This window comes from Saccopteryx bilineata, chromosome 5, assembly GCF_036850765.1.
Source record: "Saccopteryx bilineata isolate mSacBil1 chromosome 5, mSacBil1_pri_phased_curated, whole genome shotgun sequence".
NCBI classification, from domain to species: Eukaryota; Metazoa; Chordata; class Mammalia; order Chiroptera; family Emballonuridae; genus Saccopteryx; species Saccopteryx bilineata.
Genome location: NC_089494.1, coordinates 159,003,445 through 159,029,030, shown reverse-complemented (window position 1 = coordinate 159,029,030; position 25,586 = coordinate 159,003,445). Strand labels below are relative to the sequence as shown.

The 25,586-nt window shown below is 41.6% G+C and overlaps 1 protein-coding gene across 4 annotated transcripts in view; it reads right to left on the bottom strand.

Moving 5' to 3' along the window:
• NMT2 (N-myristoyltransferase 2) overlaps positions 1–25,586 on the bottom strand; it is a 93,122-nt gene that overhangs the window by 26,476 nt on the left and 41,060 nt on the right. The window contains exons 2-11 of one of the 4 annotated variants that reach the window (XM_066279308.1): positions 24,325–24,360; positions 23,622–23,629; positions 19,039–19,044; positions 11,048–11,183; positions 10,626–10,668; positions 7,136–7,280; positions 3,016–3,134; positions 2,830–2,921; positions 2,599–2,715; positions 289–459 (exon numbers count right to left, since the gene is read on the bottom strand). In XM_066279308.1, the coding sequence (XP_066135405.1) occupies positions 289–459; positions 2,599–2,715; positions 2,830–2,921; positions 3,016–3,134; positions 7,136–7,280; positions 10,626–10,668; positions 11,048–11,183; positions 19,039–19,044; positions 23,622–23,629; positions 24,325–24,360 (873 nt within the window). Of the gene's footprint in view, positions 1–288; positions 460–2,598; positions 2,716–2,829; positions 2,922–3,015; positions 3,135–7,135; positions 7,281–10,625; positions 10,669–11,047; positions 11,184–16,793; positions 16,940–19,038; positions 19,045–23,621; positions 23,630–24,324; positions 24,361–25,586 lie in introns of those variants that run through there. The other 3 variants (XM_066279306.1, XM_066279307.1, XM_066279305.1) reach the window with 3 other exon arrangements.

The window sequence follows — 25,586 nt, the reverse complement described above, 5'->3', positions numbered from 1 at the left end:
GACGAGGCAATATATAAAGACAGTGATTCATCATCAGACACAGATAAGGACAAGCTAATGGATGGGAGTTTTGACAGTGATGAGGAGTTGTATGAATTTTATGAAGAATAAAACTTGAGTTCAATAACTTTATATAATACATTTTTTCTCAAACTTCAGGCCCCCAAATTAAGGTGCGTCTTATACATGGGAGCATCTTATATGAGGATACGGTACTTCTAAGCAACAGGGCAAGAAGGCTCAATGCTTCAGGACAGGTAAGATGCAAGGTAAGGGTGTAGCTATTACCTGCATGTGGCCACTGGCTTAGGAAGAACCACACCAGCAGTATAAACGGCCTGGAAAATCCCTTCCAGGTTCACTCTTCTAGTTATTTCTCGAATTAACACTGGGGCTACCCGTTTGGATCTCAATTTCTTATGAACACACAGAAAGTTGATTTCAACCATCTTCTTCACACTAAGAAATAAAGATGTAAAAAATCAGAGCAAACATAAGATGAAAACATTATTCAAAATGAAATGACACCCTCCTGACTGGTGGTGGCACAGCAGTAGATAATGCGTTGACCTGGAATGCTGAGATCCTAGGTTCAAAACCCTGAGGTGGCTGGCTTAAGCATGGGCTCATCCAGCTTGAGTGCAAACTCACCAGCTTGAGCATGGGGTTGCCGGCTTGAGCATGGGATCACAGACATGACCCCATGGTCGCTGGCTTGAGCCAAAGGTTATGGCTCAAGCAAGGGGTCACTGGCTCAGCTGGAACCCCCCACCCCTAGTCAAGGCATGTATGAGAAGCAATCAGTTAATAATTAAAGTGCCACAACTATAAGTTGATGCTTCTCATCTCTCTCCCTTCCTGTCTTTTTCTCTCTTGCTAAGGAAAAAAAAAAAAAGATGACACCCATAAAATTTCAAAGAATAAGGAACTGAAAGACCCCCTTAAACACAATATTTAAGAAAAATATTCCATCATCTAGACATTTCACAAATTCACATCAGTACACTATTTCTTATACAACCCTACAAAAAGATTATAACTCTAAAGGAGATGCAAACCCCTTATTCTAAATAAATTTTAGGACTTTGGTTTTTGGTAAGTTTTTAGTTTAGAAACTGGATCCAAGGTGCCCCAAACCTGTAATGTATACAAATATGGCAATAACTGGGTCACCAGATGCAGAATCTGATAAGATGTTACTTTGGATACAATACAATCCCCAGGACCCTGAGCGGTGCTGCTCTGAACCATAATAAACCTTCTACAGCTTCAAAGCCCATTCCCTGCTCTGGTTCAGGTACACAGGCATTGCATTCAGCACATAATATTCCTTAGGAGTAAATGTCTTTTAGCAGTAAATAACCTAATATATTAAAAGCTAAACATCTATCTATATTATGCATTAGATCTCTGACTTTCACAGCTGGGTCTTTGACTTTCTTGATGGAATACCCAGAGCAAAAATGCATCGCACTTTTATCCTATGAAATGGAAAGATTTTTTTTTTTTTTACCACAGACAGAAAGAGAGTCAGAGAGAGGGATAGACAGGGACAGACAGACAGAAACGGAGAGATGAGAAGCATCAATCGTTAGTTTTTCGTTGCACACTGCAACACCTTAGTTGTTCATTGATTACCCCCTCTTATGTGCCTTGACCTCGGGCCTTCAGCAGACTGAGTAACCCCTTGCTGGAGCCAGTGACCTTGGGTCTAAGCTGGTGAGCTTTTGCTCAAACCAGTTGAGCCCGTGCTCAAGCTGGTGACCTCGGGGTCTCGAACCTGAGTCCTCGGCATCCAAGTGTGACGCTCTATACACTGTGCCACCGCCTGGTCAGGCTGGAAAGATATTTTTTAAATCTCTCCTAAATCCCTGGACAGTTATCTCAGTCAGGTGAGAGCGTTGTCCTGAACAAGGTTGTGGGTTCAAGCCCTGGTCAGGGTGCACATGGAAAGCAATCAATGAATGCCTGACTGGTAGAACAAAAAATGAATACTTACCTTCCCCTTTCCCTCTCTCGGTCTCTAAAAATAAGTAAATAAATAAATAAGCCCTGGCCAGGTAGCACAGCTGGTTGGAGCATCACCTCTGAGTGTGGAGGTGGCCAGTTTGATTCCTGGTCAGGGCACATACAGGAGCAGCTCAATCAATGTTCCAGTGAATTTCTCCCTGCCTCTCTCAAAAAACAAACCAAAACAAGAAATCTCTCCTACAACTTTTAAAATAACCTTTCCCAGAAATATATCTGAAATACCTATTTACAGCTTTGTTTATTCTGCTACATACATACATACATACATACATAGGTATATATGTACACAAAACAGATGAGACTGAGAGGCAGAGGGAGAAGGAGGGAGAGCTGCCCTTTTCTGTGGTTCACAGACCAATGCTTGAAAAACTTAACAAGCTTTATTTTGTAGAGCAGTTTTAAGTTTAGAGCAAAACTGAGCAAAGTACAGTTTCCATATACCCTTACTTCCCGAACAACCTCCCCCCTATCAGCAGCCTGCATTAAGTCACTTTTAAAAGCCCGTTTTAATTGCAGTTCTTGAAAAAGCAACACATCAACACTGCCATAGGCAAGCTTAATATGTACCTGTCATAAATCCGAATGTTGGCTGGGATGGCACTTATAAACCCTACCAGTTTCTTGTTTGAAGACACTCTGACTCCACAGTGCCACTGAAGAAGCCAGCCCGGGGGACGCAAAGCCCTGAAGTCAATGTATGCAAGGAAAACAGGCTCTGGTTAGAGTGCAAGAAAACATGGACAGACAGATGTGCCACCCCACCGCCACACCATGGCCCGTGGGACCAGTGAGACTCACCATAGCAGGAACTCAGGCGAATAGTCAAACCGAAACATGTTATCATCATCCTCTACGTAATTCTCATTTAACAAGGTGTACAACTCCTTGAGCTACAAGATCAAACAGGTGTCTTTTCTATGGTGCTCAGACCAACTCAGAAGCAATCATGTGAGCACAGGTGATGGATTTAAGAGTTTTACTCACCACTTCGGCATTACCCAAATCTAAAGTGTCCCACATAAAACCCTGTGGCAAGGAATACGGTTCCTGACGAACGTTGTCTTTGTCTGCTTCAATTGCACCGTGAGATGTTATCACTTCATCTAGAGAGGGAGAGAAAAGACAACAGAAAGAGAGACCATTTGATTACAAAGTATTCTGATGATCCAAAATGGTCCATTACATAAAATAAAATCAAACTGAGGGTCCTTGGGTTTACTATAATCTTTTAAAAATGTATTGTTATTTCAGCTAGCTCTAGAGTGGAAAAGGGTGGCTAGGTGGTGGTGGTGGGGAGTAACTTATTTTACCGCTAAAAGGAGAAATCATCTCTCATGCAAGGACAAAGTGCATAATCAAACAATAGTAACTTCTCAGTCTCAACCCTGAGATTACAGATTAACTGTACAGCACTGTGGGAGACAATGAAGGTTTGCTGACAGAGATGTTCCCTTTATATTCTGCAAGTCAACAAACTGGAGGGTGGGGAAGGAAGGAAAGGGCTTGCAGACACCTATAACCCCTTCTAGAAAATTCTAAAATTAATTTCAGGACTGTTTATGTCTCTCCACCTGGATTGCTGGCACTCCAGTTCAAGTCATCAATGTCTCTAGCAATTTCCACAAAGGTGCCCTTTTCCAATTTCTTCTCTGCAAATTCCCACTGTAGCTGGGATAAAACCCAGCGTCCTGACCATGCGGCTGCCTGGCCATCCTGGGCACACCCACTCCGCCCAGCTCCCCAGGCTTAGCCACAGCGACTGCCCTTCGGCTGGCCCCAGCTCAGGGCCCTGGTGAGGCCCTCCCCGTGCTCTCCCAGGGCTGGCCCTGCAGTTTCTTTCAGATATACATGTATGCACGGCTCTCACGCAGCACCTTTCCCTGACTAACATGCCTTCCTGCCTGGAGCATGTCCTCCCCTTCGACCTCCACCCAGCCACCACTTATCATACTTTCACACCAGTTTCCCCACTACTGTACCCCAGTGCCTGGCACTTAATTACACTCAACAAATATCTGCTACATATAATTCCGCCATAAAATAAAGAAGGAACTCACGCCATCTGGACAACTTGGGTGGACCTTGAGGACATTATGCTAAGTGAAATAAGTCATTAAAGACAAGTACAATACAATCTCATTTACATATGGAATCTTAAAAAAATAGAAAAATAAGAAAGAACTCATCAATACAGAAAAGAGAGGCAGGAGGTAGAGGGTTGGGGAAGTGGGTGAAGAAGTTCAAAAGGTACAAACTTATAAGATAAATTAGTCCTGTAATATACAGCATGGTGACTGTAATTAACAGTACCATATTGCATTTCTGAAAGTTGCTATGAGAATAACTCTTGAAAGTTCTCATTACAAATTCTGTAGCTATGTGTGGTGAGGATGTTAACTAGACTTACTGTGGTAATCATTTTGCAATAGATATATACTGAATCATTGTTATACACCTGAAACTAATAGAATGCTGTAGGTCAGTGGTACCTTAATACAGAAAACAAGCAAACAAGTAAATAAAACCAAAGAGGGAAACCCTACTGTCTGCTGACTACAGATGACCCTCAGGTACAGGTTCTTACCACCACAGACCCTTTGACAGGAGGAAGTCACAGGGTTTGGATCAGCTCCAAGGGGTTTCCTTTTTCTTCTTTCCAATCCCTGACTTTGTTGCATGCATCTTATCTCCACTGTCCCAGTGCACCTCCAAAGGAATACTTGAGGCTTCCTCAAGTCAGCCCAAGTGGCCAGATTCCCAGCTGCTCCCTTAGAGTCCTTGCAGACCGTTGCTTAGGGCTTAGCTATCCACACAGCATCAGGGGACCATCCCATTCAAGTAGCTGCAAACAGCTGACTGTGTGGAGACTGAACCAGGTCATAGCTCTATAGAGAAACAGAGAGGCACTGTCTCCCCGATGTTCACACGCTCTCCCCTATACCTCAGGCTCTCTCTTCAGTACCATGGTCTCTAGAACTAGAGAGTCCTACAAGGATTTAGGGAAGAGGCCAAAATGCGGTGAGCACCCAGGCTATCCTCCCAAAGAGGTGTGCTGGGGTTAGGTGCCCTGGAAGAGGCTTTCTTCTCCTCAAGACAGTGACCTAAAAGCCACCAACAGCTGGCCAAGCACCACTCAGCTAAACACATACATTCAGATCAATATACACATCCTTTTAGCTAAAGGTCACTCAATTCAGTCATTTACACTCCTGTAAATTCATTCTAGAGTGTCTTTCTCTATTACCACATACACTTCCAGAGCCTGAAAGAAAAGAGAGGGAGAAAATTTTCTTTCTTCTTTCTTTCATATTCTGAAGCTCATGCTCTTGAAGCTGCTTGTGGTGGACGTGGGTGAGAGATAAATGCTAACTTCAGAAGTTTGAGAACAATTATTTGAAGGCACAGAAAAAAGGACTATTCCTTAATTTATACAAACCAATTATTTGTAACATAATGGGGCTATTAAGAGTTCTGGATGTCAAGTAAGTCTTTATAATACAAAGAATCTGGAACCCAAACAAACAAGAAAGAATAATATAGAAATTATATAATAAACTATTGTCACTCAAACATTAAAAGAAACAGCAGATTTAGCTTATAACACATTTATTAATATTAATATGGCATTTAAATAATCCTTTTTTTTTTTTTTTTTTTTCCATTTTTCTGAAGCTGGAAACGGGGAGAGACAGTCAGACAGACTCCCGCATGCGCCCGACCGGGATCCACCCGGCACGCCCACCAGGGGCGACGCTCTGCCCACCAGGGGGCGATGCTCTGCCCATCCTGGGCGTCGCCATGTTGCGACCAGAGCCACTCTAGCGCCTGAGGCAGAGGCCACAGAGCCATCCCCAGCGCCCGGGCCATGTTTGCTCCAATGGAGCCTTGGCTGCGGGAGGGGAAGAGAGAGACAGAGAGGAAAGCGCGGCGGAGGGGTGGAGAAGCAAATGGGCGCTTCTCCTGTGTGCCCTGGCCGGGAATCGAACCCGGGTCCTCCGCACGCTAGGCCGACGCTCTACCGCTGAGCCAACCGGCCAGGGCCTAAATAATCTTTATTTGCATATGTGAGAGGAACAATTAAATGGTGTTTATGGAAACTTAAGTGCTAAAAGTCTAAGTGAAATATCATGGAGTGGGTATAGCACTGAGGAGAGAGCCCTATTAAAAAGGTTCTAATGTGACCCAGAGCCCTTATGAAGTCCTTCACGAGGGGTCTCAATTCCCTTATTATACTGAAATATTATCACATTGGTTATAATCAACACCACTGCTGAGTGTTCAGTCTTATTGTTAAGCAGTGCAAAGAATTTTCATTTCAGTAAGATTCGATAGGTCAAATTTTCCATCTTTTGAACTGAGATGTGTGACTGCTAAAAATTTATGTGTAGGAAAAATAGCTCCGTGAAGCTCAATACCAAAGAATAGGGGATTGAGGAGACTCCTTTTATGGGTACTTTTTTTTTTTTTTTGGTATTTTTCTGAAGCTGAAGCTGGAAACAGGGAGGCAGTCAGACAGACGCCCACATGCGCCCGACCGGGATCCACCTGGCATGCCCACCAGGGGGCGATGCTGTGCCCATCCGGGGCGTCGCTCTGTCGCGACCAGAGCCACACCAGCGCCTGGGGCAGAGGCCAAGGAGCCATCCCCAGTGCCCGGGCCATCTTTTGCTCCAATGGAGCCTCGGCTGCGGGAGGGGAAGAGAGAGACAGAGAGGAAGGAGAGGGGGAGAGGGGTTGGGGTGGAGAAGCAGATGGGTGCCTCTCCTGTGTGCCCTGGCCAGGAATCGAACCCGGGACTTCTGCACGCCAGGCTGACGCTCTACCACTGAGCCAACCGGCCAGGGCCTATAGGTACTTTTAATATGCTAATGTTTCAAGTGAAGGAAAACTGGATTGTTTTCTTATAGGGATAGAAATTAGATTATAATTGCTGTTACTGAAAGGCAACATCACTGCCAAAAATATATATTTTAATTAGAAAATTACTGCTTTTGTGTAAATTTCTGTGAAATAAAACAAGTTAAATTAGTGAAGTAAAGCCTCTTTTGTGTTTTTTGTTTGTTGATAAACCAGCTTTGTTTTGGGAGGGGGCAGAAAAGCTTACTTAGTTTGGGTACCGGCTGTGTGTCCCAAAACTGGTATCTGTGTTTGGCAGCCTCATCGATGTTCCTGGCGGGGCCCTGGCAGGCCGATAACAGCTCCATTGCTCTCTGGATATCCTGCAACTTCTGCATGGGAATGGCAGGATTCTACAACAGCAAAGACACACAGACACAGGCTATGAGGAAACTGCCATTGTTCCAAAGCTTGGGGCAGAGACACATGCATCTGCCTTGGAGACTACAACACCAAAAAACAAAACAGCCCTCCTCTAAGCCGGTCAGGGCTCATGTATACGAACATGAAAATACAAGCCAACATGTTATGTTAAAGATAACCATAGCTCTACAGTTTTTCGGGGCCCTGACAGTTTGGGAAATTTAAAGTAAATTGAACTACACTTCGCTTTAGTTTCCCACCCATGTGCAAATGGTCTTCACCAGTACTCATCTGAGCGGAGCAGCAAAAAGTAGTGACATGCAATGCATGCATTACTGTCATAGGGCAGCCAGCCAGCCACTAGCCTTGGTTTCATTGTTAGGGTTAATGCTCTACAGCAGCAACGTGGAGACAAAGGAAATAACTTCCAGAATGAAACCAGGCAGACAAGGGAAATTTTAGTTCATCAAGAAGAAGAAGGAAGAAAGAAATCTGAATTTAGTTGTGAGCTGGGAAATGAATCAGGAAAGGATATCTTGAAGGATGCCTTCCTTCTAGACCACACCCTGCCCTCTCCTAACCCTGACACCCCTCCAGAAACAAACCTTCCAACAAGGACCGAGTTGATGTTTCTCTCTCTCTTTCTCTCTCTCTCTCTTCCCCCTCACACTCTCCCACCTCTCAAATCAGTGGAATATCACAAATCCCCTGGAATATCACCCAGAACCATTACCATTTTTTGTAAGCTGTTTATCTTATATTTTGATTGAAGTCTAAATCATAAGGGTCATCTTAATTACAAATATTAATTTAACAAAATACTTCTGCTGTTCTAAAAAGGCTAGTGCATTTTTAAATTTCTCATTTGCATCTTTTGAACCTCCAAAATAAAAGTAACTGGTTTCCAGCAAAGTGAAATTTACATTGGACCCCCAAGAGACACAACCTGTTAGGAGACCTACACCTCAAACAGGAACTAAAAGCACCGCATATTCCAGCTGGTAACACTTGAACATGTATGTATCTATTTACCTTTAAAAAGGAAAAGTAGAACCCATTCTTACAGAATGCACGTAATTTGTCATGGTAATTCTTCTTTCCTACTATGGGGTTAAATTCCCTAACCCTTATATATCAAATGAAAACTATTTTGTAACAAACATGAATCAGTACCTTTGTGCCAAAGGAGCCAATGGCATCCCAATTCCATGAATAGGCATTCAGAGTGCTTTCTACTTGACCTAATTAGCCTCAACAGGTTGACCAGTAGTGTTTACATGAAATCACCATTTATAAATTTATATCCCATTGGGATTAATTTATAGCCCAATAGCATATGATTACTTTAAATGCTTTCTTAAAGTAGATTCAAGCAAGCACAATTTCAAATTCATGGTACCAACGCAGTAAGGAACACTCAGCTATGATAAGTTCCTAAACCTATCCGTCCACCTTCAGTAGCAGCACCACCTGGGGAGGAACGAATTCGTGTTAGGAAAGGTGAGAGTGCACACCAACCCTGCATTAGCTTCCACTCCAAATCCCTAAGGAAATGTCAGATGGGCCTCTTTTCCTTCACATCTGCTCCTTGTAATATAAGTACATCAACTGTTCTCTTAACCAATTATTTTCCAAATTTAATACTTTGTAAAGCTATAAGAATCTAGACAAATAATTTATTTTGGTTCTTGAGTGTACACCAGAATATTCTCTAAAAATTAGGTCTCACTATAATTTACAGTGTTACCAAGAGCTGGCATCAGCTTAAAAGAAAGGAGCCTAAGTTTTAAAAAATGCAGTGGAGAATAGCTACATTAAAACAAGATTAACTTGGCCCTGGCCGGTTGGCTCAGTGGTAGAGCATCGGCCTGGCATGTGGGAGTCCCGGGTTCGATTCCTGGCCAGGGCACATAGGAGAAGCGCCCATCTGCTTCTCCACCCCTCCCCCTCTCCTTCCTCTCTGTCTCTCTCTTCCCCTCCTGCAGCCAAGGCTCCATTGGCCCAAAGTTGGCCCAGGCACTGAGGATGGCTCTATGGTCTCTGCCTCAGGCGCTAGAATGGCTCTGGTTGCAGCAGAGCGACGCCCCAGATGGGCAGAACATGACCCCCTGGTGGGCATGCCGGGTGGATCCCGGTCAGGCGCATGCGGGAGTCTGTCTGACTGCCTCCCTGTTTCCAACTTCAGAAAAATACAACCCCCCCCCCAAAGAAAACAAGTTTAACTTATTCTTAATTTAAAAAAAGAAAAGAATTTCTCTACAATATAATGCTAACAGTTACTCCAGCCTTGGCTGGCTCTAGTTTCTTATAAGTGACCAGAAACAAGGGAAGGGCTCAACATCACTAGGGGTACAGAGATGGCAGAAGCTGATGGCGATGACAGAAGCAATAAGGAAATGGCAACAACTGCATATAAGTGACACCGCATTTATCTGATGAAGCAACGTGGAGAAAGGGGGTAAATCTTGCAAGCTTATAGTATGCCTTATATGAGTTACCTTGGAAATGACATCCAGTTAATAGAATATTTATTACCTGAGAACTCAGGTGAAAAGCTAGGGAGGAAGAATCCATTTTCTTCTCTCCCCACAAAGGTAGTCAGGGGAAAATCAGGGCAAGTAATTTTCCTTCTCAGTGATTCTTGGTCCTTATATAAAACAGGCACAACAACACCACTACCAGCAAGATTCATTTCATGCATTATAGGAGGAAAAAAAGTTAAACCCCACAGAACTTGCATAATGGTTACAAATGTCATGTAGACAGAGTGCTTTACAATATATAAAAACCATTTAATAAAAATGATCTAATTGCAACCTCATGACAACCCTGTGAGTTGGAGACAAAGCATCGCCCTCACTTTGCAGATGAAGAACTGGGCTTTAGGAGGGGCAGAACCCTGTGCAAAGGCCAAGCTGGAGAGCCATGGGGCCAGGACTGAGTCTGGGTTACCCATCCCACCCACCTCCTGAGCCCTTTCCATTATATACATCGCCACCATCAGAATAACTCTATTTCATTATACTTCTAATTCTACCCCTTTTCACTGCGAGTTTCTTGCATCAAGAAGGCTCTGTGCTTCCCTGAACCCAACAAACAAAGCCTGTGTTCACACTAGGGTGACTGGGGTTTGTCCTAGAGAAAGGGGTGCCTGCCATCTGTACCACCAACGTACCAATCTGCCAACACAGTGCCCATCCAGATAACTTCTGGTTTGGTTAAAAGGGATGTTCCTTCAGGGGAAACATTAGGAGCTATTTCCCACCCTTGGCAATGGAATTGAGAATGGCCACTGAAGACTGGTCTGATTGATTCAAAGTCAATGTAAGACTTACCCTTGGCTGCTCCCGCTGAAATCTGCTGCCAGATGGTGTTGTGCTATTCAGATAATTAGACAGACACCCAGAAAAATTAACATGTGAATATCTTCTGAACTAAAAGTCATTAAATATTAAGTGTAACTTCAAAAAAACCCTAATAGCTCACATTGAGACTGTTCTATGATACAATCTATGTATATGTTAACTTGCTGAGAAATATGCAGGTGATATCCTAGGACAAAAAACACAGCATGGACCTCTTTGTTATCTGGGTGCTGATGTCAGATTTAAGAAGGCTGTAAGTACCCTCTGGTTACTATCAGTACAGATACAAAAACCCCCTAAGTACACCTCTGATCCACTAGGTGCTGAGCTGAACAAACCTGCTCTCATATGCATGAACCACCACACAGATTAAAAGAAAACAGGGCTCTCACTTTTGAAGGCTGCTGAATCTTAATCTCCTGGGAATCAGATGCAGAGTCTGACTTGGTGCCTCCAGAACTTGGTTTCTCCTTTTTTCTCTTCTGTTTCTTCTTTTTCTTTTTGGCACCCAAGTCCCCTCTGGAACTTCTGTTAGGAAATTCACAGAGGGTAAAACAACAAATCATTATATAAAATTAATCATTTAGAACATTCCATACATAGGGAAAAAACTATGTAAAGATGTATGATATTGTGATTTACAAGAAACATATATATTTGGCTTTTGTTTATGGTTCCTGGCTCACAAGCCCCTAAAACCCTTGGAATTTCCTAAGTGATGAGAGCTTAAAGATGTCCAGTATGATAATGAGGTGACTTTGGAAAGCTCCTACAGGCTGGTTTGCCAGTAAAGTCAACCATGTGATTAGCCAGTTGGAACTTTATGTGCTAACTCCCAACTTCCAGGGATAAAAGAGGGGAGGACAATGGCTGATGATTTAACTGGTCATGGCTATGTAACGAAACCTTCATAAAAACCCATAAGGAGTCTGTCTGACCAGGCAGTGGCGCAATGGATTGAGGATCCAGATTTGAAAACCCGAGGTTGCCAGCTGAGCACAGGCTCATCTGGCTTGACCGTGGGCTCAACAGCTTGAGCAGGGGGTTGCTGGCTTGAGTGTGGGATCATAGTCATGACCCCATGGTCACTGGCTTGAAGCCCAAGGTCACTGGCTTGAGCAAGGGGTCACTGGCTCAGCTGGAGACCCCTGGTCAAGGCACTTATGAGAAAGCAATCAATGAACAACTAAGGTGCCACAATTATGAACTGATGCTTCTCAGCTCTCTCCCCTCCTGTCTGTCCATCATTCTCTCTCTCTCTCTCTCTCTCTCTCTCTCTCTCTCTCTCTCTCTTAAAAATAAACCCGTAAGGACAGGATTTGAGAGCTTCCAGGTTGGTGGAGGTACTGCGAGGGTGCTGTGCCTGGAGAGAAGATAGAAGCTCCATGCCCTTCCCTATGCACTTCTTCCATCTAGCTGTTCCTAGTTATGTCCTTTTATGAGAAACTAGTGATCTAATAAGTAAAATGTTCCCTGAGTTGTGTGAGCCACTCTAGCAAATTAATAGAACAAAGGGTGTCTTGGAAACCTCTGATTATAACTGGTCAGAAATATATACATGTAAAAACCTGGATTTCTGCTTGAAAGTGGGGGGCAGTTGGGGGAGCTGTCTTGCAGGACTGAGCCCTTAACCTGTGGTACCTGGAACTGTATCCAGGTAGTGTTAGAATTGAACTGAATTCTCAGAGGCTCTGCTGGTGTCTGAAAACTGTGTGGGAAGCCCCTCCTCCACCAGCACCACCAGCACTAACACACACACAGGAACTGGGTCCAGGAACCCAAAATGGGATGTAAACGGGAAATGAAATTTAGTCCAATTAGGAAGTTAACAGGACAAATATCTTAATCTATACTCAGTCATCCTACAAGGTGCTTAGATATCATTTCAGCAGGAAAATTGTAGATATAAACCATATTTTATAACAGAAGTCAAAGAGCTTTCAAAATTATTACTGCTCCACTAATCTACTTCTTAGCTTTCTAAAGGGAGAGATACATGTTGTAAAAAATTCTTATAAACATCTCTTGGGTACAATAAACCACTGATCTTGACAAAACGGAATTTAAAAACTACTTCCCTGAAGAGGGGGAATTCTTTCTTGATAAGAATTTACACTAAAAGAATTAACAGTAAATAAACTACATGAAAAAATATTCACTGGTAAAACACTTCTGTTTGGAACCCTTGTCATCTTATGACTGTCATCTTCTGAAGAGCAAAAGAAACACAAGGACGTTTAGAATTTCCATTTATTTGGGCCTACCATTAACTATATTCTCAGAATGTAAGTTAAAATTTAGAGCCAGAGATTATTATTGCACTTTTGCTCAATGTAGGGAAAAGTGATGGAAATAATCAGTTACATTCTGTTTTTCCCAATTAGCTCTATCAGTTCCCACTCATTTTCTTTCTTGATTTTTTTACCTAATTGTAAAATACATATTCATCATAGAAGACACAAATGTCATTAATATATTAACATCCTTCTTATAATACCATCCCCTTAAAGACAACCAACAGTTTTTCTGGTATATAGTCTTCCAAAATCATCTTTCTTTTCTAAGCATGTCTTTGCTCTTACTAAAAACAAATTTTTTTTTTTTTTACAGAGACAGAGAGTGAGTCAGAGAGAGGGATAGACAGGGTCAGACAGACAAGAACAAAGAGAGACGAGAAGCATCAATCATCAGTTTTTCGTTGCAACACCTTAGTTGTTGATTGATTGCTCTCCCATATGTGCCTTGACCATGGGGCTACAGCAGATCGAGTAACCCCTTGCTTGAGCCAGCGACCTTGGGTCCAAGCTAGTGAGCTTCGCTCAAACCAGATGAGCCTGCGCTCAAGCTGGCGACCTCGGGGTCTCGAACCTGGATCCTCCACATCCCAGTCCGATGCTCTATCCACTGCGCCACCACCTGGTCAGGCTAAAAATAATTTTTAAACAATAACTGAATCTTAAACCATTTTAAAACTTCCTTTTTTTCCCCTTTCACTTCACAATATGTTTTGGACTTCTTTCCATGTCAGGATATATTGAGCTACCTCATGTCTTTTTGGCAACTGGGTAGCATTCCATTGCAAAAACATCATATTTCATTTCTGTATTAAAAATGCTGCTGCCAAAAAATATTCCGGCACCTTTGTTCATTCATGTCCAAAGGTGGAAATGCTCGGTCAAGGGCCATGCACAGTCTTAGTTTTAGTAGATAATTAAGACTACTTTAATAAATACTGTGCCAATTTGCTCTCAACCAACAGTAAACTGAACAGTTTCTTGTTCTGCATGTAAGAGCTTAAAAGTCATCACTGCATCCTAACAGTGTGAAAAATCAACAATTCTTCTTAAATCCGTAAGAGGCGAGAATACAGGACAAATTGCTGCCCCGAAGGTTGGAGATACAGAGAGGTGAATACAGAACCACAGTTTCCAGGAGCAGAGACTCACCAGCTGAAACCACCACAGGAACCATCATCTAGGTAGAAAAGCCTCAACTGCAAATGACCAAGTGCTGGAGGCTACATGTGGACAAGTCTAAAAACTGCCTTGGACCAGTAATAGGGGCCGGTCTCTAAAACTTTTGAGTTTTGCCTCCAGGAGCCCCAGCAGGTTCCCACAAAGAGTACTGAAGAAAAGTCCCCTTGGGCTTCCACCAAAAGGATGAGAAAGGGAACCATTTTGAAATTCCTTCCTAACAAGGTGTGCCCTCAGGAGAGATTAGGCAACCACAGCCTAACCTGCTGGGATTACACTGGGGAACAATTTTTTTTTTCATTTTCTGTTGCATGAGGTTTTAGAACTGTTTCTATATATTTCTGCATCGCTGATTCCAAATCAAATCCATTTTTTGGTGCATGCTCTAGTTTTTATGCAATTTTAATTTATTTTTGTCACAGTTAATGGCATGCATTGGTTTTTAAACTGGAGTTAAAGGGCAACGACTCTTGGATTGAACATAACCTCAAGGCAATTAATGTTTTACAAACATCACTTTTACCTAATTGTAGTTGTTTTTAAGTGTAAAAATTATTATCTGATAAAAACACCCTCTTATTTTGTTTTAAGATTGAATCATGGCTTCTTTGAGTAGGCATAAATTTAAGAATAGTCCTGACACCTCCTGTTATATATGTGGCTGTTACACACTTCAACGTCAAAGGCGCAATATTTCATCATTTGTGATACGTGTATATATTGCCTATTTTCAAGTTCCCCTTGGTGATCAAGACAAGAATTGGGCTCCTCATATTGTGTGTCATAATTGTGAGGAAATGCTTCGTGACTGGACAAAAGGAAAACGTAAAGGAATGCCTTTTGGTATTCCTATGGTTTGGCGTGAACCTAAGGACCACAGCAGTGACTGTTATTTCTGTCTGATCCATACAAAGGGCTTCAGTAAGAAAAACGGCATATGATCGCATATCCTAATATTCCTTCAGCAATATGACCTATCCCACACTCTGAGACGCTCCCGGTTCCAGTTTTCAATGGTTTTATTTCTTCTAAGGATGAAGAAAGTGAACATGGTGATCAAGTGTATTTTGATAAGATGCATGAGGAAATAGAATCTGAAGGGTCTTCTTCTGATGCCAAGCAGTCACTAACCTCCTCAGCAGTTTAGCCAACCTGAATTGAATGACTTAGTAAGAATGACATAAAAATTGTCCTTGACTTTCTGAAGTATGAGGAGCATAACTGGATCATTTGTGTGAATCTTAAACTGGTAAATTTCCTGCTAGGACAACAGAGAGGTTTCACGAATTATCCTTGCTTTCTGTGTTTGTGGGACAGCCAAGCTCAGGAGAAACACTGGACACAGAAGGAGTGGCCGAAACGTGAAGCTCTGGAAGTAGGGATGCAAAATATTGTGAATGAAACTGTAGTTAATCAAGACAGGATCATTTATCCCCCACTTCACATCAAACTTGGCTTAATGAAGCAGTTTGTCAGGCTTTGAATAGAGAAAGTGAATGCTTTCAACATATTATTTCTGCTTTTCCTGCCTTGTCTTTTGAGGAGATAAAAGCAGGTGTATTTGATGGACCTCAAATTTGAAGCCTCATACATGACGAAGAATTTGCCAGGAAGATGAATTAAGGAGGAAAAAGCAGCATGGCAGTCTTTTGTGGAAGTTACAAAGAACTTCCTTGGCAACAAAAAAGCAGAAAACTATGAACTTCTGGATCAAAAAATGCTGTTGGCTTTCCGCGACATTGGATGGAACATGAGCATTAAAATTCACTTCCTGAATAGTCACCTTGATAAGTTTCCCAAAAATCTTGGAGCTGTTAGTGATGAGCAGACTACTGCTGGAGCATCAAACGAGATTGTCATCAACAAGTACACAAACGCAAGAGCTACAAACACAAAATTTTGCCTGAATAGAATTTAAATGTTTTATGCAAATTTTATGATTAAAATAAGTTTTAATATGTTCTGTTTTTAAATTGTAGACAAATTCTGATGCAATCATATCTTTTAGTGTATTAGTGTATTAACTGCATTATATAAATTATATTTTCACAAAGATGATGCCCAAGAAGACATTCTACTTCATTATGTTAAACTAAATGTTGAAAATTTTACAGTAAGATGAAAACCTAAAATCTTGAATTGCAAAAAAACTGTAGCTTATAGAGAAAAACTAATGTCAGATTTGGGATCAGCACACTCAAATTAGGTAAGGACAAGTATTTTTTTGTGGATGCAACAAAAATTTTGTTCCCCAGTGTTATCAGAGCCTAACTGAATTGGGGAAAGGAAATATCCAACTCCAGCCCATGTATAAGATGCATCCCTTTTCAAAAAATTTGGGGTCTAAAGAGTGAACATAAAAAGAGCCATTATATAGTTGTTCTAGCTTGTTGTGCCGACAGAACCAAGCTGCCTCCTATGCTGGTTTTCAAATACAAAACAATGTCAAAAGAAGACTTTCCTCAAGGAGTGATTGTCCACGTTCATGACAAGGGTTGGATGGATCAGGATGGGATGAAGATCTGGTTTGAGAAAATTTGGAGAAGGAGACCAGGTGGGCTCTTACGCAAACCTGTCCTATTGGTGCTTGGTCAGTTCAGGGCACACATAACAAAAAACACAAAAAAGATTGCTGCAGAGCAAAAAACAAAACTTGCCATCATACCTGGAGGCTTGACATCCCAGCTCCAACCATTTGATGTCAGCATTAACAAACCCTTCAAAGCTGCCATGAGAGACAAATGGAACCAATGGATGAAGTCTTCTGGGGACAATTTGACACCAACAGGAAGAGTGAAGAAATCAACTATAGGAGAAGTTTGTACCTGGGTGAAAAGATCCTGGGATAATATTGAGATTGAGATAGTTGTCAAGTCATTTAAGAAGTGTGGTATTTCAAATGCCATAAATAGAACTGAGGATGAGGCAAAATATGAAGATAGTGATTTGTCATCAGACACAGATGAGGACAAGCTAATGCAGGGGTAGTCAATCTTTTTATACCTACCACCCACTTTTTTTTTTATCTCTGTTAGTAGTAAAATATTTTCTAACTGCCCACCGGTTCCATAGTAATGGTGATTTATAAAATAGGGAAGTAACTTTACTTTATAAAATTTATAAAGCAGAGTTACAGCAAGTTAAAGCATATAATAATAATCACTTACCAAGTACTTTAGGTCGGATTTTTGCTAAGTTTGGCTGAATAAATCTTTATAAAACAACTTACTATAATTAAATCTATCTTTTTATTTATACTTTGGTTGTTCCGCTACCGCCCACCATGAAAGCTGGAACACCCACTAGTGGGCAGTAGGGAGTAGGCTGACTACCGCTGAGCTAATGGATGGGAGTTTTGACAGTGATGAGGAGTTGTATGAATTTTATGATGAATAAAACTTGAGTTCAATAATTTTATGTGATATACTTTTTTTCAAATTTCAGGCCCCAAAATTAAGGTGTGTCTTATACATGGGACTGTCTCATACATGGGGAAATATGGTACATAATGGGAATACCTAAAGGAGAAGAGAGAAGGGACAGAAGAAATATTTGTAGCAGTAATAACTGAGAATTTCCCAAAATTAATGTTAAAAACCAAACCATGGATCCAGAAAGCTCAGAGAACATCAAACAGTATAAATGCCAAGAAAAAAACCCAAACATCTACATCTAGGCATATAATTTGAGACTACAAAAAAAATCAAAGATAAAGAAAATCCTGAAATAAGTCAGAGGGGAACCAGAGGGGGTTAAAAAACACCTTCCCTATAAAGGAACAGAAAATAGTAAATAGGAATGTCAATTTCCCTACTTGTTTGCCAGCACTAAAGTATTATTACAATTCTTTTGACACCTCCATCCACAGTCTTATAGGTGGAAAAAACTCTTATAAATTTAAATTTCTTTATATATAATCTAGAGTGAGGCTATACATTTATTGACCATGTATATTTTTCCCATGAATTACTCATTCATATCTTTTTTCTGTTAGCTGTCTTTTAAAAAATTGATTTTTAGGTGTTTTTTATTAAAAGCACAGATAGAACCTATCATTTATTAGGTTTTTTTACTTTGGGCACTTTAAGCTCATTTAATCTTTGCAACAGCCCTATGAGATACTACTTTCTCCTATACAACATGCCTAATTTGTTGTCTACTATTATATTACAAACACTTTCACCAGTTTATTTTTTGGCTTTCGTCTTTACTTATGGTATCTTTTCCTGTACAGATATTAAAATATTTTCTCTTGTGGTTTCTTGGCTTTTAAATCAAAGGCATTTTTATAACTAACAATGAACTGTCTGAAAGAGAAATTAAGGAAACAATCCCCTTCACCATTGCAACCAAAAAACTTAAGTACCTAGGAATAAATTTAACCAGGGAGATTAAAGACTTGTACTTGCAAAAGTATAAAACATTGATAAAAGAAATCAGGGAAGATACAAACAAGTGGAAGCATATACCGTGCTCATGGTTAGGAAGAATAAACATCATTAAAATGTCTATATTACCCAAAGCAATTTATAAATTCAATGCAATACCAATTAAAATACCAATTGACATACTTCAAAGATATATAACACATATTCCAAAAATTTATATGGAACCAAAATAGAACACGAATAGCCTCAGCCATCTTAAAAAAGAATAAAGTGGGAGGTATCACACTTCCTGATATCAAGTTATACTACAAGGCCACTGTACTCAAAACAGTCTGGTACTGGCATAAGAACAGGCATATAGATCAATGGAACAGAACAGAGAACCCAGAAATAAACCCACAGCTTTATGGACAACTGATATTTGACAAAGGAGGTAAGAGCATACATTGGAGTAAAGAAAGCCTCTTCAACAAATGGTGTTGGGAAAATTGGACAGCTACCTGCAAAAAAATGAAATTAGACCACCAACTTACACCATTCACAAAAATAAACTCAAAATGGATAAAAGACTTAAATGTAAGCCGTAAAACCATAAGCATCTTAGAAGAAAACATAGGCAGTAAGCTCTCTGACATCTCTTGCAGCAATATATTATTTGACGATTTATCTCCATGGGCAAGTAAAATAAAAGACAGGATAAACAAATGGAACTATATCAAACTAAAAAGCTTTTGCGCAGCTAAAGACAATAAGAACAGAATAAAAAGACAAACTACACAATGGGAGAATATATTGGACAATACGTCTGATAAGGGGTTAATAACCAAAATGTATAAAGAACTTGTAAAACAATACCAGGAGGACAAACAATCCAATCAAAAAATGGGCGAAAGAAATGAATAGACATTTCTCCAAAGAGGACATACAGATGGCCAATATGCATATGAAGAAATGCTCAACATCACTAATCATTAGAGAAATGCAAATTAAAACCACAATGAGATATCACCTCACACCAGTCAGAATGGCGCTCACCAACAAAACAACACAGAATAAGTGCTGGCGAGGATGTGGAGAAAAGGGAACCCTCCTGCACTGCTGGTGGGAATGCAGACTGGTGCAGCCACTGTGGAAAACAGTATGGGGATTCCTCAAAATATTAAAAATCGAACTGCCTTTTGACCCAGCTATACCACTTTTAGGAATATACCCCAAGAACACCATAGCACTGTTTGAAAAAAAGAAATGCACTCCCATGTTTATGGCAGCATTGTTCACAATAGCGAAGATCTGGAAACAGCCCAAGTGTGTGTAAGTGGACGAATGGATTACAAAGCTTTGGTACATATATACTATGGAATACTACTCAGCCATAAGAAATGGTGACATCGGATCATTTACAACAACATGGGTGGACCTTGATAACATTATACTGAGCGAAATAAGTAAATCAGAAAAAACTAAGAACTATATGATTCCATACATAGGTGGGACATAAAAATGAGACTCAGAGACATGGACAAGAGTGTGGGGGTTACGGGGGGGGGGGGAGGTGTAGGGGAGGGGATGTTGGGGGAGGGGAAGGGCACAAAGAAAACCAGTTAGAAGGTGACGGAAGACAACTGGACTTTGGGTGATGGGAATGCAGCATAATCAAATGTCAGAATAACCTAGAGATGTTTTCTCTGAACATATGTACCCTGATTTATCCATGTTACCCCATTAAAATTAATTTAAAAATACAAAAAAAAAATCTTGCTTAGAAAAGTCCTTCCTATTCCAAAATTACATAAACATCATTCTACACTTTCCTTTCTCTATGGCTTTGGGAAAAAAATATTTAGCTTCCTAATTCAGTTGGAATAAAAGGTATATAATGTGAAATATCTCATCCTTATTTTTCTTTTTCTTTTTTTTGTGACGGAGAGAGAGAGAGACAGAGAAAGGGACAGATAGGGAGACAGACAGGAAGGGAGAGAGATGAGAAGCATCAGTTCTTCGTTGCGGCACCTTAGTTTCTCATTGATTGCTTTCTTGTAAGTGCCTTGACCGGGGGACTACAGCAGACTGAGTGACCCCTTGCTCAAGCCAGAGACCTTGGGTTCAAGCTGGTGAGCTGTGCTCAAACCAGATGAGCCCATGCTCAAGCTGGTGACCTCAGGGTTTTCACTGAACCTAGGACCTCTGCGTCCCAGTCTGATGCTTTATCTACTGCGCCATGCCTGGTCAGGCTCTTGTCCTTATTTTTCAAAAATACTTTATAAACAGTCACATTATAACATAACTCATTATTAATGGGGTTAATTAACACTGTATTGCCCAAAGACTAACAAGCAGATATAATAAGACAGGTGACCATGACTACTTCTTGGATGTCATTACACAGTAAGGCTCTCTTTTTGCCAGACATGGCTCCAGGTACAAGCAGTTTCAAAACATGTCCAAAATTTCTTTGATACTCTTCCAACAAGAGCTTAGGTCTCTTCCCCTCCCCTTGAATCCCAGCAGGCTTGTCATTTTGCTCTTAACACAGAAGAAATGCACTATGTGACTTCCAAGGCTAAGTCACAAACACAGTTTCTACCAGGTTCCTTTGGTATGTTCACCCTTGGGGCATCCAGGAGTCACATAAGAGGTCTGACTGCCCCAACCACCAGGCTAATAGTGCTGCTGAACTTCCAGGCAGCAGCTGGTGCCAACTAGCAACCGTGGGAGGGAGCATTCTTGGACAGTCAGCTTGGTCAATCAGAAAAAGACTCTCCAAAGCAGTGTCTGAGAGCACCTGCCGGAGGCCGAGGCCAGGCATGTTCACACTGGATTTGGGTAGATGGTAGAGGAACTGTGGAGCCAGATAGGGTAGGGTCATTCCTGTTAGTAGATTCTTGCAATGGCAGACGAGAAAACAGGCAGGGAAAACCATTTCTCATTGCAGCAGGAGAATGAACAGCAAAACAGTCCCTCACAGTGGTGGGCAAGTAACCCACATCAAAGGAAAGCATCCGTACCCTTACGGGCAAGCACGTCTGACACATGCTCATGAACTAATCACGCAAAGTGCAAGCGCGCAAGACTAACACACCTGTTTCCCCAACAGGCCCCAAGTGAGAAATTGCCTTTACCAATTTCCTTACCCAGAGAATCTGTACGCATGATAAAATAATTGTTTTAAGTCACCAGATTGGTAATAAAAACCAGTACAGAAAGTTGGAACCTAAAAATGGAGAGCTGCTCTCACAAAAACCTAAAATGCAAGGCACTGGCATCAAGATCAGGTGTAAGAACTCTGAGGAGACACCGAGCGTGAGGGCCTCGAGGAGGCTGTTGGTGAGGGCTCAAAAATTTTTTTTAAATATTTAATTGAATGATTATTTCAATGATTTCTTAATTCTCAAATAAAGACTGAGAAAAAAAGACCTTTGTTATACAGTAGGGGAGCATTTATAAAACTGTTGCCAGCAAAAATGTGAAAAGTAGAAAATGTTCCTAATGAACTTGATCATCTAACTAAAAAGATTTCTGGGCAGAGGGCTCAAATCTCTCTGGCGTTTCCTAGCTGTCTGTAATAAAACGAGAGAGGAGAGAGTAAAGAATGAGCTACCTAGTTTTTGCATGAAATTTAAGTAATATATAAACCCATTCAGTACTTTCTAGATTAAAAAACAAAACAAAACTTTTCCTCATGCCCAGCAACTCCTGAAAGCAAAGGAAGGATACATATAATATGGTGACAAAAACTGATTTGATCTTGAATGATAGGCACACAACACAACAGTTCAAATGCTATAGAGATGTTCACCTGAAACCTACGTACTCTTATTAATCGCCGTCTTTTTTTTTTTAAGAGGAGAGATAAAGAGAGAGACTGACAGGGATAGAGGGACAGGAAGAGAGAGAGATGAGAAGCATCAACTCATAGTTGTAGCTCCTTAGTTGTCCACTGATTGCTTCTCATATGTGCCTTGACCAGGGACTCCAGCTGAGCCAGTGTCCCCCTTGTTCAAGCCAGTGACCTTGGGCTCAAACCAAAGACCATGGGGTCATGTCTATGATCCCACACTCAAGACAGTGACCCCACAGCTCAAGCTAGTAAGCCTGCTCTCAAGCCAGCAACCTTGGGGTTTCGAACTTGGGTCCTCAGCATCCCAGGCCAACACTCTACCCACTGTGCCACCACCTGGTCATGCTAAATTTAATTTCTAAATAAAAAAATAAAGACACATATCATATAATTTCACTTATCTGTGGAATATAAAATATAAAATAAACAAAAAAAACAGAAACAAACTCATAAATATAGAGAACAAATTGATGGATGCCAGATGGGAGGGGGTTTAGAGATGGGTGAGAAAGGGGAAGGAAATAAGAAGTGCAAATTGGTTGTTACAGAAGTCATGGGGATCTAAAGTACAGCATAGGGAATATAGTCAAATAACTTTTTAACAACTATGTATGATATCTGATGGGTACTAGACTTACATAGGGAACCACTTCAGTAGGTACATAAAATCTAGTCACTATGTGGCATACCTGAAACTATTATAATGCTGTATGCCAACTGCAATTTTTTTCTCTTCAGAGAGAGGCAGGGAGAGATAGACAGAGTGACAGGAACATCCAGCTGTTCCTGTATGTGCCCTGACCAGTGGTCAAACCTGCAACCTCTGTGATTTGGGACAATGCTCCAACCAACCGAGATGTCCAGCCAAGGCTCCAAGGGTAGTTTTAAAATAAAAAATTTAGGCTCAGTGGTAGAGCATTGGTCTGGCGTGTGGATGTCCCAGGTTTGACTCCCAGTCAGAGCACACAGGAGAAGCACTCATTTGCTTCTCCACCCCTCCTCCTCTTGCCTCTCACCTCACCCCCCTCTCCATGCAGCCATGGCTTAACTGGAACAAGTTGGCCCCAGCACTAAGGATGGCTCCATGGCCTCTGCCTCAGGCACTAAGAGGAGCTCAGTTACTGAGCAACAGAGCAATGCCCCAAATGCAAAGAACATGCTGCCTAGCGGGCTTGCCATGTGGATCCTGGTCAGGGAGCATGCAGGAGTCTGTCTCTGCCTCCCTTCCTCTCACTGAATAAAAATAAATAAATTTTAATTTTTTGACCTGGAATGCTAAGGTCGCTGGTTCAAAACCCTGGGCTTGTCTGGTCAAGGCACATACGGGGGTTGATGTTTCCTGCTCCCTCCGTGACCCTCTCCTTTCCTCTCTAAAATGAATAAATAAAATCTAAAAAAATATATTAAATTTAAAGTAAATTTTAAAAAAATGGCCTCAGTACAAAAAGTCAAATCAGGGTGGCCTGTAAGACCCATCATTAGGTCGGCCTGGCATGTAGAAGTCCCAGGTTCGATTCCTGGCCAGCGCATATGAGAGAGGCGCTCATCTGCTTCATCCTTCCCCCTCTCCTTCCTCTCTATCGCTCTCTTCCCCTCTCACAGCCGAAGCTCCACTGGAGCAAAGTTAGCCCGGGTGCTGAGGATGGCTTCATGGACTCCACCTAAGGATCTAGAATGGCTCCAGTTGCAATGGAGCAATGTCTCAGATGGGCAGAGCATCACCCCCTAGTGGGCATGCTGGGCGGATCCCAGTCAGGGCACATGTGGGAGTCTGTCTCTCTGCCTCCCCACTTCTCATTTCAGAAAAGAAAAAATAATTTTTTTAAAAAAAAAGGATCCTTCATTAGGGCCTTGGAAAGATCTACCATGCTACCTCCTTGGCCTTTCTAGACATAAGGCCTTATAAGTTTCTGAAGGATTTGCCTTGTCCATCCTCTCTAAACAAGACAGCTTCCAAGAATTTTTGTTACACAAAAGCCTCACCAGGATCCCAACAAAGAGAAAAGCTTATCTGTAAGAGATTTGTGGGTAACTTTTGCCTAACGGAGTGGATTAAAAATTGAAACTCAGGAAGCCCATGACATTTTTTAATGAATTACTTTGTCTTGAAAGAGCCAGGGCAGAACAGAATGAAAAGAGGCCTTTGGATCCTCAAGCCTTTTCGGGCAGGAAGGAGACAGAAAAAAAACGTACCTCACTCAGATGCAAAGTTAGTTTTCTTTTGGAAGGATCTCTTTTTCTTTAAGTTAGAGGAGGGGATAGTTAGAATCCTGCATGTGCCCCTACCAAGATCCATCCTGCAGGCAACCCCAGTCTAGAGCCATGCTCAAATCAACTGAGCTATTTTTAACACCTGAAGATGACATACTCAGGTCAACCAAGCTATCCCCAGTGCCCGGGGTCCATGCTTGAAACTATTGCTGCAGGAGAAGAAGGAGAGACGGAGGAGAGGGAAGGGAAAGAGAAGCAAATGGCTGATTCTCTTGTGTGCCCTGACCAGCAATCAAACCTAGGACATCCATATGCCTGGCTGACACTATCTACTGAGCCAACCGCCCAGACTGGAGGGATCTCTTAAAGCGCATGACCAAGAGCCCAAAGGACAAGACCAGAGCTGCAGAGAACAGCTGCGGAGAACATCCTAAAGAATAAGGCGGAACTCGAATAAGAACTGGCAACACATTACTAAACAGACTTCAAAACTGCTATGGACCAGCCTGGGGTGTGCTATTTTCCCCTTCTTGAATGGAAATGTCTACAGTGGCTCTCCTACTTCTGTCCACCATATCACAACAGGTGTATGGAGAGCAAACACATAAATCTGCTCAGTTCACAGAAATTCTGATTGACTGCGGGGGCCTCATCCACACCTAGCCTGGTTTAGATGACGAGACCCTGGACTTCGAGCCTGAGCCTAGCATATAAGCTAAAAACACAATTATGATTTTGGAGGTCTCAGGGAGGGTAACTGTATTCTGCATGTGGACGAACGTAAATAACTTTTGGCCAGAAGATGAACTGTGGTTCATCTAAAAATTTTTAAGACTCCTCCCAATGAAAGATAGAATCTAGTTCCCACGAGGAGCTGGTCAGTCAGAAGCACAAGTGACAACCTGAACTTGTAACTGGTTTTTGAAGTAGGGAGGAGGCAGTCATGCAGGACTGAGCCCTCAGCCTGTGGGATCAGAAGCTGTCTCGCCATAAATAGTGCGAGAATTGAATTGAGCTGTAG